General features: G+C 35.2%; 1 protein-coding gene across 1 annotated transcript; it reads left to right on the forward strand.

Annotated features, from left to right (window-relative positions):
* Positions 1-545: 545 nt before the first annotated feature.
* On the forward strand, positions 546-7,367 carry LOC128549891 (transcription intermediary factor 1-beta-like). Its single transcript, XM_053527632.1, has 2 exons — positions 546-3,034; positions 5,682-7,367. Exons 1-2 carry the CDS (start codon positions 2,691-2,693, stop codon positions 6,253-6,255), a joined length of 918 nt encoding a protein of 305 aa, XP_053383607.1. The 5' UTR covers positions 546-2,690; the 3' UTR covers positions 6,256-7,367.
* The last annotated feature ends 13,485 nt before the right edge of the window (positions 7,368-20,852 follow it).

Consider the following 20,852-nt stretch of genomic DNA (forward strand, 5'->3'; position numbering starts at 1 on the left):
ATTAAACTTATCGAGTAAAAAACTTACAGACGATGACTTCATGCTTCTAGGTAAGGGGTAAAAATTTTGCCCGAAAACTAACTCGCATGATAAGCTTAAATTAGCAGAAAACATTTTTAAATTCAATCGCAGGCTTCGTCTAAAGGAATATTTTGCTTCAAAAATAATAAATGACAGCGAATGTGAGAGCGATGATAACAATGCAGATACAAATAATTATCATGATCTTCCATTCTACAATAAATCTCAGTCATCTTTTACTCCTCCAGCTGGTCGCGATATGTATTTAGACTTTTATATAACAGCTGTTACTGAAGAAATATTACAGAATTTTAACAAGAAAAGACGATATAGTAATATTTCAAAAACTGAACTAGATTCGCTCAGAAAATTGTCTCAAGATGAATCGATTGTTATCAAGAAAGCTGACAAATCTAATACAATTGTTATAATGAATACGGAGGATTACAAGAAAGAGATTCTGAGGCAACTTAGTGATGGTAAATATTATGAAAAACTTAAACAAGATCCTAAAGATAATGTTCTTAAGAATATATCTACATGTATTGAAAGTATAGAAAAGACAAACAGTAATGTAACTAAGGAATTTGACATGTTTCCAGAGTCTGTTAGAACTCCGGTATTTTACGTGCTGCCGAAAATACATAAGACTCCCGACAGCAATCTACCGCTAAATTATCCCGGGCGACCCATTGTGTCGGCATGCAACTCGCCCACGGAAAACATTTCAAAATATCTTGATTATATACTCAAACCGCACATGATAAACTTACCGTCTGATATTAAAGACACAACTGACTTTATTGAAAAGATTAAAAGTTTCAAATTCAAGAGTAAGGCTACTTATTTAGTGACACTAGATGTTTCTTCTCTATACACAAACATACCGCACAGCGACGGAATAGACGCATGTAAATATTTTTTGGACGAGCGTTGCCATGGAAGATTAAAAAGTGACGATGTCGCAAAACTCATTAAACTTGTTCTTCAAAATAATTATTTCAAATTTGATGAAGATTTTTATCTTCAAAAAATGGGTACTGCGATGGGCAGCTAAATGGCACAATTATACACATCGTTATTTATGGGAAAATTTGAACAGAACTTCCTTAGAAATCGAGATCTACAACCGACACTTTGGCTGCGTTTCCTGGATGATATTTTTATGGTGTGGGATCATTCCTTGGAAGAACTAGAACATCAGAGAGTTAAACAGTTTTCATCCTGACATAAAGTTTACGCATACTATTTCACAGGATTCGCTCTCGTTCCTAGATGTAAATATATCCAAGGGAGAGAATTTATGTGTCGAAACTAACATATATGTGAAAGAAACTAATAACCACCAGTACCTGGACTATACATCATGTCATCCCAAACAATGTAAGAACGATATTCCGTATAGTCAAGCAAAACGCTATAGACGTATAATTCAGATGATGACAAGTTCAAACATTCATTATCACAGCTTCGTGAATTCTTCGTTGACAGAGGTTACCCACATGATGTGTTAGACCGAGCCTTCCAAAAAGTAAGCAATATATCTCAGCAAGAAGCTTTACAGACTCAAGTTGGGGACAAAAATAGTGTAATTCCTTTTACTATTGTGTATGATCCAGCGCTTCCACGTATTGGTAACTCTATTAATAAATACTGGAATATTTTGAACCTATCAAAAAGCTTTACAACTTAATCCGTTTATGAGAACTGTAAACCTGTTGTTGCCTATAGACGTCCGAAAAATTTACAAGATTGTTTGATAAGTTCAGAGTTCAATAAGCAAAGTGATAAACTTTATCTCTCACAGAGATATAATGGTAGCCGATGTTCTCATTGTACCAATATCGAAACAGGTTCAGAATTTACCAGTCAAATGACTGGTCAAGCATACAGTTTACATCATAACGTAAACTGTAAAAGTAAATGTGTAATTTATTTGATTACTTGCAAAAAATTTGACAAACAGTATGTATGACAAACTAAGCAACCTGTATCAAAACGCATGAACAGTCACCGATTTGATATTAATAGTTTTACTGACCCTACTTTTTCCTCAATGGTTGCATCACATTTCAGTTTACGAGATCATTGCTTAAAGGACTTTTCTTTTATGCCTATTGATGTTGTAAGAAATGACATTGATCGTCTCTGCAAAGAAACAGTGTGGATACATAAACTGAAAACGCTCTATCCAGATGGTTTAAATTCTAAAGTTTTATTTGATATTAATTGACCAATTAACTAATTTTATTGATCTACATATATAGATATGTAATGCCGAGTATATTGTTGTTTTTTCCTATTTCTGCATTTTATATTCATAAGTATAGGAAATTATGTATAAACACTATCCGAAAATTTACTCGGTATGTTTGTTAAATCCGTTTAAAGAAACGTTATTTTGAATTCATTTAACACTGTAAATAATGTAGATCTAAACTTTGTATACATTTTACCGCCTTTTTACACGACGTTGTTTAACGACGTCACGTTCGTTCTTTTTATTGTTATTCTTCCCCTGATGAAGGCTTAACGCCGAAACGTTGGAAATTAATAATTATCTATGAACAAACGCTACACGTGTTGTTGTTGATTTTTCTTGTTTGCAGATAATAATGGGAAACATTTATCAGACCTAGTATTATAAGGAAGTGTTTAAATGTTTTAAAATGGCGGCCAAGGGGAGTACAACAGACGCGTCAGATGAATTCTTTGACTTCGTATGTTCTCCGTGTAACAAGAAAGACAGGAATACTGAAGCAGTGAAGTATTGTGCGGACTGTCAGGAGTATCTATGTGGAGCTTGTGTTATACATCATAATAGTTTTGCTGTCCTAGCAGGACATACACTGGTGGGAAGGTCAAAATCTGGAAATACAAGCGGGGCGGATATCAAGCATTTACCATCGGTGCCGACTGAAAGATGCACAATTCACAAAACTAAACTTATGGATATGTTCTGTGCCGACCATGATTCAATTGGATGTCATGTCTGCTTTACGAGTAATCACAAGTATGTATTAAATCTTGTTCTGTTGTTTTCTTTTCGTTTTGATTTAAACTTTCATCACAGATCAAATTAGGGTTATAACGGTATTTTTAAACTTGTAGATACTGGGACATGTACTGTGCCGACCATGATTCAATTGGAAGTCAGATACATGCATATCTGCGTTATGATTTATTACATAATTAATCTTTATTATATAATTAATCTTGTTCTTTTGTTTACTTTTCGTTCTGATTTCAACACTCATCACAGGCCAACTATGGTTATATTTTTTAACTGTTAGATACCTCTAACAGTCACGTAAAAACAAGGTCACAAATACTTACAAAACCCATCCCACTCTTACACATGTTGTTCTGATATCAATATTCATAGAAGTCAAGTGGTTTTCGGGGCTGTACAGTCTACTTGAGTATTCCAAATCAGCCTTTAATGCGGAAAACTCCAAATGTAACGATAACAAAAACACCGGCAAGAATTAGAAAACAGTTATTTTTTAATTTTTAAGTAATTGTTTACATTGTTCAACGTAGGTTATTTTTAGTTTTTCAAGCGTTAAACACAATATAAGAATATCGAACATTGACTCAAGATGCTATTTTTGAGCTGCTCCCCTTAAAAGACACTTGCTTTAATGTCCGGTGATGTACGCAAATAAATATTACATGGATATGATACATATTATATACCTCTCACACAATAAGTATATACATTGTGAAATACATGTGATATAAATGTTGTTTATATTAAACAAAAAATCATTAAATCCCTTTCTCTCTTCTGTTCTATATCAAGTAATCGATCATTTATAACTTATGCTTTAATTCTCTTTTATCACACTTAAATATTCACGAATTGTAGTACCACATTTGAAATAGGCTTTGAACTCCTCGGATCACTTTACATGCTACTATGTGTTATATTGAACATAATTTAAAAAACAGCTTTCATTATGGTCTTGGTTTTTAAACTAAACTTATTGTTTTGTGTAGTTTGAACGATCATAAAGTTGACATACACAATGATTCCGAACCCTATTCACTAAACCTAAAAAAAAACAACTCAAGCTTTTTCAACTCAACAGTTACACAAGATTTGACACATAAAAAACAAAATTACATCTTATCATCAACGTTCGACTGGTAAAATAGATCAAAAATCCATGTAAGCTTAAAAATACTAAAGTTCAGATATAATTTACACTCGAGTATTTTTGGTCAAAAACCTAATTTGTCGTCTTTTCGTGTCGGCGGGGTAAAAACACGATAACACGACAGCACGACAAATAAAGGGCGCCAACACGACATATTTATACCCGCCAACACGAAAACTCGACAGATAAATTTGTCGTGTCGGTGCCCTCTGAACGTCGAGTTTTCGCGTAAAATGTATCGTGTTTTCGCCCCGCCGACACGACAACACGAAAACTCGACAAATTAGTTTTTTGTCGAGTTTACGTATTGTCGTGGTTTTGCCCCGCCAACACGAAATGGCAGAAATCAGCCACCATATAAAGCAGAATAAAAATCAAATACCTTGATATGATAGTTTCTCGTTGTTCCTTATAACATGTTTCTCTATTCAGTTAAGAAATGAAATGTTCATGCGAAATGAAGGACAGAGTAGGATAGACAAATCCATCAATCACGCTAGCGATTCATATTTAATTTGCCGATCCTATTCTGTCGTTAATTTCGTATAAACACCGAAAAAAATAGTTTCATTTCTTACATTCACATTATATTTCCTTTCCATTTGTGTACTATATAATATTACGACTTGCATATAATTTTTGTAGCATTTAACATTAAAATCAGCTTCCCGACCATTCTATTTACCAGACGGAACAACTGCGACGTCATCTAAGGAACGTTCTCTCTGACATCACGGATGTCGTTAAAACAGCGGTCGGTTATCACTAAGCAGAGATGACGTAACTTTCGCGCCTTTCCTTTTGCTGTTCATAAGAAATGAACGTCAAAAGTTTCAATGGAAATGATTAGGGCGAAAAACGTAACGTTTCACTGCAGATGATAAAACAAAACCGGAACTATAACGTTGTTTCCGTCTTTGCAACGTCATGACGTGTTTTCTGTTTACGGACGTATGTTCTGGCGGTTTGTGTGTTTTTACTATTATTTGTTGAATATTGAATGCAAGAAAACGCTTCAATCACTGGTGGTAGTTGCAGATTGATATTTCCGGCTCTCGGGCAACTGTTTAAGCGGTAACTCGGCAGGAGCCTCATAACCGCCATAAAAAAAATACCCTCGAGTCATATTCCCATCTGCGCCTGCCACCAGTGAAAGAATCTTGTTAGGCTATAAGCTGAATGTCAACGACAGTGCTTACTTTAATTGGAGGTATATTCCCAGTTACCACCGACAGGCCATTTTATCTAGAAAATGTAGGAACAGTAATATTTACACATAATCTAGTATGAGAAAAGTGAAAAAGTATCATAAATTGTTGTCTTTCGTAAAACAAAAATAAAAGAAAATAAAAAAAAGGAAGAAAAAAAGGGAGCACTGTACATTATCCGTCTTTGTTGCATCTCATTGATTTTATACAGTAAGAAAATATTATATTTAAAATATATTTTATAACATAACCATTTACTACCATTCTGGTATTTTTCTTCTTTTATTAGAACATGCCAAAATATCCACTACTTTCCGGAATTTGTCCAATCGGTAAGGCAAGATGAAAATGACAAGCGGGTTGCAAAAGAAATAAAGACGGTTATGTCCGTAGCAGAATACTTCATGAAACGAAACCAGAAGGCTAGAAAGGAAAATAGCAAAAGTAAAATGGTCTGTCTAAAAGAAATTAAATCCTTTAGGGCAGACATCAATGAAGTAACAGACCAATTAGAGAAAGCGTCAGTAGCTGAAATTGAGGAGAACCATAATGAACTGGACAAAATATTACAACTTAAAATAGACAATATGCATGATACACTTGATAAACTTACAAAATATGAAGCTGAAATGAGATCTTCACAAAACAATCCGTCACAACTATTTGTTGCGACAAAACTTTGTAAAGAAATAATTCTTGACACGGAAAAGTGTATGCAAGTCGAAGAACAGAGAACTTGTCTAGCATTTACAAGAAATCAAAATATTCACAAAGTTCTTCAAAACTGTGATTCACTCGGGGAACAAAACTGTACAAGACAGGAAGACCTTTATGAGATATTAAGCCAGAAAGCTACAACGTGAAACTGGAAGAAGACATTTGTTCATGTTGTATTATTTCATCGTGCATGCTTGACTCCGGGGATATACTTCTGGCTGACAACAGCAACAGAAATATCAAACGCGTTGAATGTAAAACATTTTCAGTACAAGACTCTTTAAAACTACCCCACTATCCATTGTCAGTGTGCAAGGTCAGTAAATGGAAAATTGCGGTGACCTTGAGCAATAATTTTGTGCAGATTGTCGGCAAAACGGCGATATCCTGTGGGTGCATTCGGGACAAGAACTTGACAGATATTGTGGTGTGTGTTCTGATGGACACGGTAACGTGTTTGTATGTTGTGAAGAATCAAACTGTGTTGTGCAAGCGGGGTTAGATGGAAAGCACGTAGGAGATGTAATGCCTATGTCTCTTGGAAAAAAGAACCCACAGGCAGTGTGTTTTGACAAGCAGAATTCAAAGTTGATTGTGTCTGCTCAAAACAGAATCCATATTTTCGTGATCAGTAGACATGTTGTCTATTACAAGAACTGAAAAACATTTAGTCACTCATCACTTAAATCTGTTAAAGTTTCATCCTTGAATGCAAATGACCGTAACATTTTGATTTTCTAAACATTGAAAAAGTCCTGTCTACAGTAATAGTCTCGCTGCTTCATTTGCTATTTCTATAATTAACATCATTTTTAGCACACATCAAATGTAATAAATGACTGCTTTGTTGATAAACCAATATAAAAAAAAAATAAATAAATAAATAAACAACAAACTCATCATGGTTTCAGAAATGGGCACAGCAGCATAAAGCAAGTAAGAGATATATGATTATTTTTAACCAGTTAAAAATAATGTTGTTTATCATCACACTTGTTATAGATTGTACAAATGTATGTGTTATGAAATGCAGTTCGGTAAAGATAATGTACAGAGTAAGTGATTTTACAAATTAAATGTATATGCCTCATATATGCTACAGGGAGTTATGAAATATCCTAATTTTGCATTCAATATTTGTTCATACTAAAAGTTGATTAATTCGGCATTTATGGATTTGTGGAGCTTATTTTTATATTGTTTTCATATGTAGATTTACCATGTAATATAAGGATAAACAGATAATAAAGCGTACTTAATATAAGTATTGTCTTCAAAGCATAATCATAGTTACTGAATCACGGCCTGTATAAACACTGACTCCCTCTCTTTATGGAGATGAGTTTAAAAAAAGGCAATGACACTTCCGAGCCGGCGCTAATGACTGGAACTGTACGAGAGTTAAAACAAAGAAAGAGGATGAGTTGGGTTATCTTTTTTATTTTCTATAATAAATCGAAGGCCTCAGTTTAAAAACGGGCAATCTAGTTCCACTCAGAAATGGCTATATTTCTTTCTTATGTTTGGTAGAGTAATTTCAGTATTGTTAAAATTTGTTATCATAACAATTGCAACATTTACATTATTCTAAAGTACAGTTTAAGGAAAACGGATAGCATGCAGACAGCTTAATAGAGTTGAACACCCTGAAATTAGATATGCATTGGTTCCGTTTCTAGTTCTAAACGCCAGCTCTGCAACGTTGGCTCCTCCTGTTGGTCATAAATGCACATAGATGGCTGAAATCGGTCAAAAAACTACGTAGGTTATACAGTAATAAGAAATTCTTTTAAAAAAAGATCAGTACAATGACTTTTAAATGTTTAACTTGCGTAAGCTAGGGCGAAGCGTATGGATACATATCCACTTTTGTTTCGAGCCGGTCTTATTTCACAGCTTTCAAAAGTGCATGCTTTCGCTCCGGAAATCGACCTGCATATATAAAAAGTATAACCATTTTTGAGTGGAACTACATTGTTCTTTTTAGCTCACCAGAGCAGGTGAGCTTTTGTGATCGGCCTATGTCCGTCGTCCGTCGTCGTCGTCAACAATTTGACTGTTAACACTCTATAGGTCACAATTTTGAGCCAATCTTAATGAAACGAGGTTAGAATGTTACCCTCAATAAAATCTTGGACAAGTTTGATATTGGGTCATCTGGGGTCAAAAACTAGGTCACCAGGTCAAATCAAAGGAAAAGCTTGTTAACACTCTAGATGTCACAGTTTTGGCCCACTCTTAATGAAACTTGGTCAGAATGTAACCCTCAATAAAATCTTAGAGGAGTTCGACATTAGGTCATCTGGGGTCAAAAACAAGGTCGCCAGGTCAAATCAAAGAAAAAGCTTGATAACACTCTAGAGGTCACAATTTGGGCCCAATCTTAATGAAACTTGGTCAGAAAGTTATTCTCAATAAAGTCTTGAAAGAATTTGATATTGGGTCATCTTGGGTCAAAAACTAGGATACCAGGTCAAATTAAAGGAAAAGCTTGTTAACTCTGTAAAGGCCACATTTATAACTGTATCTTCATGAAACTTGGTCAGAATGTTTATCTTGATGATCTCAAGGTCCAGATTGAATCTGGGTCATGTCGGGTCAAAAACAAGGTCACCAGGTCAAATCAAATGAAAAGCTAGTTAACACTTCAGAGGCCACATGTATGACCATATCTTAATGAAACTTGGTCAAAATGTTAATCTTGCTATAGGTCAAGTTCAAATCTGGGTCAGGTGGGGTCAAAAACTAGGTCACTAGGACAAATCAAAGGAAAAGCTTGTTAACACTCTAGAGGCCATATTTATGACTGTATCTTCTTGATGATCTTTAGGTTAAGTTCGAACCTTGGTCATGTCGGGTGAAAAACTAGGTCACCGGGTCAAATCAAAGGAAAAGCATGTTAACACTGTAGAGCCCACATTTATGATGTATCTTCATGAAACTTTGTCAAAATGGTAATCTTGATGATCTCATGGTCCACTTTGAATCTGGGTCATGTAGGATCAAAAACTAGGTCACCAGGTCAAATCAAAGGAAAAGCTAGTTTACACTGTAGAGGCCACATTTATGACCATATCTTGATAAAACTTGGTCAAAATATTAATCTTGACAATCTATAGGTCATGTTCAAATCTGGGTTAGGTAAGGGCAATAACTAGGTCACCGAGTCAAATCAAAGGAAAAGCTTGTTAACACTATAGAGGCCACATTTATGAATGTATCTTCAAGAAACTTGGTCAGAATGGTAATCTTGATGATCTCAAGATCTAGTGTTTTGCGCAAACCTTGGGTCCCTATCTCAAATGTCAAGGTTCTACTTAGAGGTCAAGGTTTAAACTTTGTGCTGTCAGTCCTTGTGAAAATTGGCGGGCTTAACATGTTGCCCGTGGGCATCTAGTTAGTAATAGTTTCATCAGACCTCACGCCATGTCTGATCAATTCCCTCACTGGTATATTTTAGGTTTTAAATGCTCGCTAATAGTCAGGTCGTTAAAGACCCACCACGATCTATTGACCTACATTTTTTTTACCCACAAAAACTTCATGAAAATCATTCTTATAATACAGGTAATGTACAGCTATACTACAAGTTTTCAGGTGGACAATTTAGGCCCTTACTGAATAAATGTGTTTTCACAACTTCATCTGCAGACTTTTTCAGTCAATCTCTTCTCAGAATAGTTTTAAGAATATAGAAGAATAACTATCTTACACTGTAGAAACAAAATGTGACTGAAATCTATAGACTGGCACACAATTTCATATTACAATAATATATTACATACATGGTACTAGACTTGCCATATAGATTTATACACTACAGTGCAATGCAGTATCGGCGTTCCATAACAACGAAATGTTTGACATAAGTTTTTGAAACAGAGTACTTTACAATTATCATGTTACAAATTTTGTACAAATCTTACATCTTATATAAACGAAACATTTTAGACTCTCTTTGAAATAATTTACAAAAGTCTGAAAAATTTAATAAATTATCTTGACATACCGAAACTAGCCAAAATCACATGCCGAAAAGTAAATGTTACAGAATTCTGTAGAATGAACAAAAATTTACCAAATAAAAGTCGTAATGCAAAAATCATACAAAAATCTAACAAATAAATTTCTTACCTCGATCGAGCATAAATTTCTAGCAAGAAAAATTAGTCTGACATAGATTCGTCTAATGTCGGAATGTGGTGTGCGCAAGGTACATCTAGTCCAGTCTATTTGTAGGGTAATGTCTCGCCAAATACTAAATTTCATGAGACTCACGGATAATCCGTGTGCTATGACTATTTTTATTTTCACGGGATTCACGATATAGCCGGGAAATCTGACTACTTTGGCGCGGATTGAAATTAACAATTTGAGGCCCATTATAGTGGTTTTGGGGATAAAAACATAAATTACTGAAGTTTATAAAATATCAACTTTCTTACTACTGAAACGAATTTAATGAAATTTACAAGGAAATTTAAGTTATGAAATACAGAAAAACATTAGAGGTATTTTATGCGTGAAATCTGACATTTACCTCAATAACTCAAAAATTTACATAAAGATGATGCAATACCTTCCTTTACACTACAGATAAAATAAGGCCCGTATGTCAATTTGTGACACACGTTCCCACTTAAAAAGAAAATGTATAATTTTCTTAAATGAAAACAAAATGACATACTGAAAATAGCAAACACACGCAAAAATAAACACTGTCACTATCTGTACATCATATAATATAGCCACCTGTCTACACTCTACTCAAATAATCTGCGCCTAAATTTTCTCTACCAGGAATTGCTCTAATACTGATCGTATATGGCTGCAATGTTAATGCCCATCTCATCAGCCTGGAGTTGATATGTTTCGCTTTATTCAAATAAGTGAGCGGCTGATGATCTGTCTCTAACACAAAATCTTTACCGAACAAATACCGGTGAAACTTAGCTACTGCCCATACTATCGCTAAACACTCCTTCTCTATCACTGAGTACTTTTGCTCCCTAGGTAGCAATTTCCTACTAGCATACGCTACAGGTGATTTCTCTCCATCACTTTCCTGAAGCAATACTGAGCTTAAACCTACATCTGAAGCATCTACTCTCAATATAAAAGTCTGATCTAAATCTGGCAACTTCAAAATAGGCGGACCCATTAAACTAGCCTTCAAAGTCTGGAAAGCCTTTTCTTGACTTTCACCCCACTCTACAAGATTTGGCTGACCCTTTTTCGTCAAATCTGTGAGCGGAACTGCAATGGCGGCAAAATTTGAGATAAGCTTAAAAAGTATCAAGAGAAGTACACATACAAAATAAATATCTGTCAATACATTTGAGAAATTGTCTAACAAGTCTACTACTTCCTGTTTACATTCTACTGGTAAATCTGGATTTATCTCTACAACGTTTCTGTACCCTGCTTTATAGGACACAAAACTATATCCTTTTCTACTCTACTCGAAAACTCATCAGTACTTTCATTTGGATCTAATCTGTCATAATCTCTCTGATCCTCCTCTACAATAGCTGCACCAACCTTACTTAATATACCCTTATCTAGTACAGACTTACTATCATCCTTCCTTTCACAGTACTGTTTCAGCATGTTTGCGTGAAAAGTTTTCAACTTTCCGTCTACATCTATCCTGTAATCTAGTCTATTTACTACCTCTACTACTACTAAGGACCCTTCCAATGTAACAACAACTTATTATGTTTCGTAGGTAACAATACAAGTACCTTACTAACCTGCCTTAAACCTCCTATCTCTAGCCTTCCATTGTAATACTCTTGTATCTAGCACTACTTTTGCTAACTGTTGCTGAGCTATCTTACACGTATCCTCCAACTTTTCTTGCAAATCCATAACATACTGGTAAGTGGTTTTAACCTCATCATTCTCCGTCTTTACCAGCCCATAACTCTCTTAGCACAGTTATCGGTCCACGGATTGTTCTAACCAATAAAGTAACTCAAAGGGAGAAAATCCTAAACTTTCTTGCGGAACTTCACGGTAAGCAAACAAATAGCATTCAAAAACTATCCCAATCTCTAGGTCTCTCACTACACATACGCTTCAACATTTGCTTCAAACTACCGTTAAACTTCTCTACTAAACCGTTACACATAGGGTGATACGGTGTTGTAGTTAACTGCCTTAATGACAATAACCTACTAACTTCTGCCATAAGGTCTGACGTAAACTGCGATCCACAATCGGTAAGCATTTCCTCTGGCACTCCTAATCTACTCTACATATCTACCAATGCTCTCTCAGTTTCAATACTAGGTAGTGCTATGGCTTCCGGATATCTAGTAGCATAATCTACCATAGTCAAAATGTACCTGTTTTCCTATCAGTCATAGGTTCCATCGGACCAAGGATGTCAACAGCAACTCTTAAACGGAGTATCAATCAAAGGCATTTTTCCTAACGGAACTTTACTTACTCTACCCTTAGCTATAGTACGTTGACAAATACTACATGACTGACAGTACCTTCTAACCTCTGCCATTACTCCTGGCCAGTAAAAATCGCCTTATACCCTATCACTAGTTTTCCATATACTTAAATGGCCTGACAGTAACGAATCATGTGCAACTTTCATCACAGTTTCTCTAAAACATTTAGGTACAATCAACTGTCTACTTTTGTCTAAATTCTGGGCGGTATACTCTCTATATAACAATCTATTCCTAATCTCAAACCTAACTGAACCTTTACCTCTACACTGCTTAATCGTACCTTCCTCGGCCTTCTTTCTATACAAATCTAAAGTGCTATCTTTCTGTTGCTTTTCTAAGAATTCCTCTCTGGATATGTCTAAAATCTGAGACGGAACTTTAAGCTTTACTTTCTGCTTAACTTCGGCTTGCGCCCTAGTTTCTACTGCTGACGCTAAGCTACTAAACTGAGGTTCTACAGCTCCCTCTACATTACCAATTATAACATCATTGGTAGGATTATCTACAACCAACGCCTCTACTGTACCCTTGAAATACGGACAATCAATATCTATTTTAGCTACTTCTAGCCTATGTTCACTCCCATCTATGTACTTACATCTACGGGTTTTCTCTACAAATTGACTTACTTCTACTAAGTCCCGGTTCACTACCACACATGTACAACCTGTATCTCGCATAGCGATTACATCCCTACCATTACAAGAACCTGGTTTTGTTGGACATGTACTTACACTAAGCATACCTAACTCCTCAACATCACTGAGTTCTATAATACTATTTCCACTCTCTGACCTACTTGACTTACTCCTATCTCTATCTCTATTTCTTCCTCTACCTCTTCTCCTAGATCGGTCATGGCCTCTACCTCTATTTCTGTTTTCCTTACTATTTCTATTCTCCCCTTTACTATTTTCCTGCTCCTGCTCTACCTCTAACTCTGCTGCTGCATTAGCACTATTACTGTACTTTCCACTCCTACAGTAATATGAGCTATGCCCTATACGACCACAATTAATACACTTCAGTACACCAAAGGGTTGATAACCTCTACCTCTATTAGCAACATTGCTACTACCTCTATTACTAGTGCCTACATTACGACTACTAGGATACTGTCTCTGAGGTATTTCATATGGTTTATGGCTCCGGTCCTTATTGGTTCGATTCACTACATACTTGGGACCTCCGCGAGTCTTTGCAAACAAATCTGCATCTTCTGCTACATCCCTAGCTTTAACTAACTTCTTACTACTCAAATTCTGGTATAGTTCTCTATTACATACATCTAAAAATTGGTCCCTAAGTATAAAATCTAATAATCCTTCGTACGTTTTCTCTACCTTACTCAATCTAAGCCAACCATCTAAATATCTACTTATTCTGGCTAGAAACATCACAAAGGTCTCATTATCACGTGGCCGTTCAGTTCTAAACGTTTTCTTATAGCCATCGTCAGTGAGTTCGAACTGACGTAGCAAAGCGGCTTTCAGTTTATCATAGTCCTTCCGGTCTTCCAAGGGAAGTCTATCAAAAACCTCTCTTGCCGTACCTTTTAGAAGGAACGGTAAGTTGAGTGACCTTATCTCTATGTCCCAATCCTGCGCAACAGCGTACGTTTCGTACACATTCAAGTACGCATCCATGGAATCAATTTTCTCATCAAAGGGAGACATCTTAACCTTTACCTTTTTCTTACTCATCTTTTCTAAGTATGTCTTAAACTAATGCTCTGTTTCTAATTTCCTACTTTCTGCTTCCTCCTTCTCTGTTTCTAACTTCCTAGCTAACATTAACTTCTCCTTTTCCATTTCTAATTTATCCTGTTCTAACTTACGTCCGTATTCTAACTTATCTAATTCTAACTTACGTTCATACTCTATCTTTTCCTAGCAACCTAGCCTCTAACTCTAATCTTTCCTTCTCTGTCTCTAAACTACTTTGTTATTCATATTCTATCTTTTCTCTCTGCAACCTAGTTTCTAACTCTAATCTTTCCTTATCTGCTTCTAAACTACTTTGTTTTTCATATTCTATCTTTTCTTTCTGCAACCTAGCTTCTAACTCTAATCTTTCCTTCTCTGCTTCTAACCTATCTTTCTCTGCCTCTGCTCTTAATTTCTCTGCCTCTAATCTATCTTTCTCTGCCTCTAATCTACTATGTCTTTCCTCACGTTCCCTAGCCTGCTCTTCTTTAACAAAGTTATGTAACTCCTCTCCTTCATAACCTAACTCCTGTCCTACCTTCGTTAACTCTACCACACTAGTCATGTTTAAATGATTACACTACGTTAACACTATATACACTACAGTACAACAGCTACTATAACAACCTGAGACACTAGTTAAACAATCGTGATGGAATACTAGACTACACTAGTTTAAACTAAAGCTATACAGTTACCACTGAAGCCAAAACAAAGTACTATACTCTACGTATATACTACACAAAACGTCCTCACTAAAATAATAATACACAAAGTTGCGCAACAGTACTATTTGTCAATCAAGGTTGCATAGGTAACAATCAACAATGTACAGTGACAGTAGGCTGCAACAATACCCTAGCCTTATCAAAAAATAATCAGCTGTAACTAGTGTTAACACTTCAGTGTAACAAATGAAACAAAACTAAACCAAAGTCCTTTATCCTAAGATAACGTATAGGTATAACACAATTGTGTAGCACTAAAACTTAAAAGTAGGTAAAAGTATATACAAGTAAACAAAACTTGCTAACACACACAAATTAAAAAAAAACTGTATCTAGTATGTATACAGTACACTAATACATAATAGGATCACTGGGAGAAGTAGGGCGACGCACAATTAAGAGTGAGTAGGATAACTCTTCTTGTCAAGGGTGGTCACTCTCAGCACAGATATATGGTGGCTTAATCATAGAGCGACACAAAATAAACCCAAAAGAAAAATAAAAGGAACGAACTCATCCCAGAATCCGAGTGTCGTATGCAACTGTCTATCAGTCTGTGATCACTAAAGCTGGTTAGCTGAAGCTATGGATCTGTCTTGTCTTGTCTGAGGTAAGACGTCACTCTGAAAAATGAATAAAACTATTATATGTGTAACAATAGAACAAAACAAGAGGAATCTTTACAAATAATTGCTGCAGATTAATGGGTGTTAATAATGTTCGTATAGCTACTGTGTCTGGTCGACCAATCCCACTTCTGACACCATTGTGACAGGACTGGCCGTACCGGCGACAGTAACCATCAGAACAAATCAACACCCTTTACAATAATTACAAATTTATTTACATAAGATGATTATTAACAATGAATTGATGATATGAAAAAAAACTGATTATAAGAAAGAAAGAAAAAAAAATCAAAGTTCAGTATCTCTAGATACAAAGTTCTGATAGTTCCATTTTAATGTAACGTGGCACAGTTCTTTCATTTAATTGCGAACTTTAAGTAGCGCAAAAAATATATAACATATCTTCAAATCAAGTCCCTTTAAACCGTGAATACGTTGATTCCGTTTTGGCTCCCTATGGTGGTAGGTGATTGCACCCCTGAGCTGACTTCAGAGGATAACAAAAACCAGCGTCTTTGCGGTTTACGGCACATCCATGGGACGAAAGCTCTGCGCTGGGAAGATCACATCCAGGCGAGTGAAGACAAGTGAACCTCGGGCATTGTACTTCCGGGTTATGACATCACCAGGTAAAAATCGTCTGGCGGAAGAAGCTAAAATATATAACATATGGTAAGCACCATAGCAAAACAAATAAATCAGGGCATAAAACTGCTCCTTTGGGTACACCATACCTCCGTAGGCTCCCATAAATAATACGTGCTACTTATACATAATATATGTGCTACTAAGTTCAGACGTCACGTGTTTAAAATACGTCACTTATTACTTCCATTATTACAAAAGTTACTTACTTAAAAGACTAAAGTTAAAGTATGAGAAAGATATGAAAAGTTTGTGATGAAAACTATAGATACGGAAATGATTAACTGCAGCTATTATTTACAACTACAAATTAACAAAATTCAATGCAAATCAAATGTTATACAATAGTTGGTATCGATATAGCATCAAATGCCATACAACAAAACGGATATTATATGTATGTGCTATAGACTGGCACACAATTTCATATTACAATAATATATTACATACATGGTACTAGCCTTGCCATATAGATTTATACACTACAGTGCAATGCAGTATCGGCGTTCCATAACAACGAAATGTTTTTGAAACAGAGTACTTTACAATTATCATGTTACAAATTTAGTACAAATCTTACATCTTCTATAAACGAAACATTTTAGACTCCTCTTTGAAATAATTTACAAAAGTCTGAAAAAATTAATAAATTATCCTGACATACCAAAACTAGCCAAAATCACATGCCGAAAAGTAAATGTTACAGAATTCTGTAGAATGAACAAAAATTTACCAAATAAAAATCGTAATGCAAAAATCATACAAAAATCTAACAAATAAATTTCTTACCTCGATCGAGCATAAATTTCTAGCAAGAAAAATTAGTCTGACATAGATTCGTCTAATGTCGGAATGTGGTGTGCGCAAGGCATATCTAGTCCAGTCTATTTGTAGGGTAATGTCCCGCCAAATACTAAATTTCATGAGACTCACGGATAATGCGTATGCTATGACTATTTTTATTTTCACGGGATTCACGATATAGCCGGGAAATCTGACTACTTTGGCGCGGATTGAAATTGACAATTTGAGGCCCATTATAGTGGTTTTGGGGATAAAAACATAAATTACTGAAGTTTATAAAATATCAAATTTCTTATTACTGAACCGAATTTAATGAAATTTACAAGGAAATTTAAGTTATGAAATACAGAAAAACATTACAGGTATTTTATGCGTGAAATCTGACATTTACCTCAATAACTCAAAAATTTACAAAAAGATAATGCAACACCTGCCTTTACACTACAGATAAAATAAGGCCCGTATATCAATTTGTGACTGTGTAATTTTACTAACTCCTCCTTTTTGTTATCCAACATATTGTTCACTTTTGTAGAGAACGTCTTCCCCTCTAAATAAATGTACACTCAAGGACTTGAAAAAGCCCCATCATTTTTTTGCAAAATTTGATCCAAGAAATGTTTGTTTGTTTCTTTGTTTTGGGGGTTTTCGCTGTCTATCAACAATATTTCATTTATGTATAGGCAGGCAGTTAATCTAACCACTGCTCCTGGATTCTGTACCAGTACAAACCTGTTCTCCGCAAGTATTTGCCAACTTCCTCACATGAGTAAGAGGTGGGGGATGAACGATTTCAGACACACTTTCTTATATCAAATTGTCACAGAGAACATATGCCCCGTCCGAGGATCGAACTCAAGACCCCGAGATCCGTAGATCTGCGCTGTCCCCATTGAGCTAAGCGGGTGAATTCCAAGAAATGTACGTAATATGCATGATAAATAAGATATTTTAAGGTGGTATTTTTTCTGTGCTAAACGAAGCATGACTTCCGCTTATTAAGCTCATTTTCGGATCAGTTTAGTTACATAGCGAGTCGTCGTTTTAGGAATTGGACAATATTGGAAGATTGACCAGTTTTTCCAATGATTAAATATAAGTTGTTTTTAACGTTGCGATACGCCTGTGTACTTGATGTTGACGTAATTCAAAACGTTCACGTGGTAATGTCAAACGTGGAATACTAGAGCCGCAGATTGTCTTGTATAATTTCGTCAACTATCCCATACCGAAATTACTGGATGATGTTTGAAATTGAAACATTTTCAGAAATGCCTACTTTTGAGATGATTCAGTCCATTCTAATTTTAATAAATAGACCTTAAATATAATAAAACACATTCTGAAAAGAATTCTTCACGAATTTGTTATCAACTTCAGCATGTAATAACTATTTAACTTTGCAAATGCGCTCATGGATAAGAATGATACAAATTTTCAGCCTTATGTCTAGAAAAACAGGCACATTTTAGGAGCCCGCCCGCTTAGCCAAATAAAGAGAGCACGATCTGCGAATTGTGGGGTTGTGAGTTCAATTCCTTAATGAGGTGTATGTTTTATATGAGGATTTGATAAAATACATTTTGTTTGAAATCATTCGTCATCCACCTACGCTTCTTGCGGAGAAATTGGCAGTTACTTGCAGAGAACAGGTAAGTACTGGTACAGAATCCAAGAACATTAGTTAGGTTAAATGCCCACCAATGCAGGGATGTGTACATAATTAATATATAACGAATATATACATAAAAATACATAATCAATGTAAAATGTCATTATTGGCAACAATATTGAAACCATCAAATAGAAGATATGATAACACAATGTAAATGTCAAAGTCCAAAACATAAAATACAATTCAGAATGTCTTATAAGTTGCTCGTTTTAAACTTCCCCTTTTCTGACTAAACTCACACTCAGATATTTACACGCTGTTTAAAACTTCCTCTTTTTTCTGTCTTAAATCTACATACTGATAAACTTATCGTATTTACATAAATCTCTGTTTAAACCGGGTGTTATTGGTAGTTTTTGTATTATATATCACATTTAAATCTGTTTAAAAAACGCAAACCATGAATCTTTCATTTGGCCCAGATAAGGTTACAAAGCAGACGATATTAAATATTAAATATTTAACGAAGAATGAAGCTTTAAGTTTTTTTATGGCCCCTGCCATAAAATGGGGGGGGGGGGGGGGGCATATAGTGTAACCCCTGTCCGTGTCTTTGTGTGCGTGTGTATGTGGGGGGGGAGGGTGGTGTTCGTGTCCGGGCCATAACTTTGACATGCATGGGCCGATTTCAAAAAAGTTCGAAACAAATGATGAGCATGAATAAATGATGTGTCATGCGCAACAACCATTTCATTATCTCAAAGGTCAAGGTCAAAGTCCTTGGTTGAACTTAGTCAATTTTCACTACATCAGTGGTCTTTGTGTCCGGGCCATAACTTTGACAGGCATGGTCCGAATACAGTATAATTTGACACAAATAATAAGTATGGATAGATAATGTGTCTTGCGCAAAACTATTTCACAATCTTAAAGGCCAAGAGCACAGTCTTTGATTGAACATAGCCAATTTTCACTAAATATACAGATTACTAAATTGTCCGGTTTTCCTACAATATTTGTTTTGTAAATAAATAGGGCCAAGGGTCTAGTTTGTGAGCAGTACCATGCCTGTGACTATTCTCGTGTTGCAGTGGCATCCGTGTCTGTGACATATTTCTAGTTTTATTTTATTCTTAAAAAGTATTACTTTTAAGCTGATAGTTACTTTTATGCTGATTTAGTGTTTGAAATTATTTTTGTCCAAAATCATTGCAGTACTCTTCAAATTTTCGGGAAATTTATTTTAGTAAATCAGCCTTTACTTGCAATCCTTTATTAATCAGTTTAGTCATGTGTATAGAAGGGGAAGAGGTGTGTTACTGATTTTATTCGCTCTGACGTAATCCGGAAATAAAAATAGTTTCAAACACTAAGTGTAGGTCTGTGTTTATTGATGTGCATTTATAAAACTAAGTCAGCCTCGCGGCTGCGCCACTCAAGACTGATTAAATTTTGTAAATACATATTAATAAACACTAACCTATAGTTGGTGGTGAACTTTGTAGTTATTCAGCATTAATTTACTAACACAATTGGATGTGATTTATTAAGATAATATATAATCTAAAACAATGATAAATAAAGCTATGGCTTAGCATACAGAAATGAAAATCATTTTATGAAATAGATGACAATAGATGAGTAAATTTATTAACCTTTAGCCTGCTTGCGGCAAGTGATTTTGCCTTTGCGACCAGTACAGACCAAGATCAGCATGCACATTCGTGCAGGCTGATCATGGTCTGCACTGTTCGCTATTCAATCAGTAAATTTTCATTGAGCACCCTTTCGAAAAATAAATGGTACTGTCCAAATTGAATGATGGTCCAGTTCATTTTAGAAACTTAGCAGGGTAAGGTTTAAACTGTAATTTAATTATCTCTTTAAACATAAAATGTCACATTATAATGTTTGATATAATAAATAAGTCCTAGTGATGTCTTGAAGTTAGTTTGAAAAGTGTGGATCTCTTTAATCATGGGTAAATACCGGTATCTCAAAAACAAGCACACAGACATATACAATTTATTTCACTATAACATAGACCATAATGTTCTTTTTATTTACGACGGAGAAGTTTCATTAAAATCTAAATTGTAGAAAAAATATCTATTCAGGAAAATATTATCAAAATTGTGAATTTCCA

This window comes from Mercenaria mercenaria, chromosome 17, assembly GCF_021730395.1.
Source record: "Mercenaria mercenaria strain notata chromosome 17, MADL_Memer_1, whole genome shotgun sequence".
NCBI classification, from domain to species: domain Eukaryota; kingdom Metazoa; phylum Mollusca; class Bivalvia; order Venerida; family Veneridae; genus Mercenaria; species Mercenaria mercenaria.

What these genes read in the sequence shown, in the direction of transcription:
- LOC128549891 (XM_053527632.1), top strand. Translation starts at nt 2,691, where the DNA reads ATGGCGGCCAAGGGGAGTACAACAGACGCGTCAGATGAATTCTTTGAC. An exon ending in TGCTTTACGAGTAATCACAA is followed by an intron (nt 3,035 to 5,681) that starts GTATGTATTAAA and finishes TTCTTTTATTAG; the next exon opens with AACATGCCAAAATATCCACT.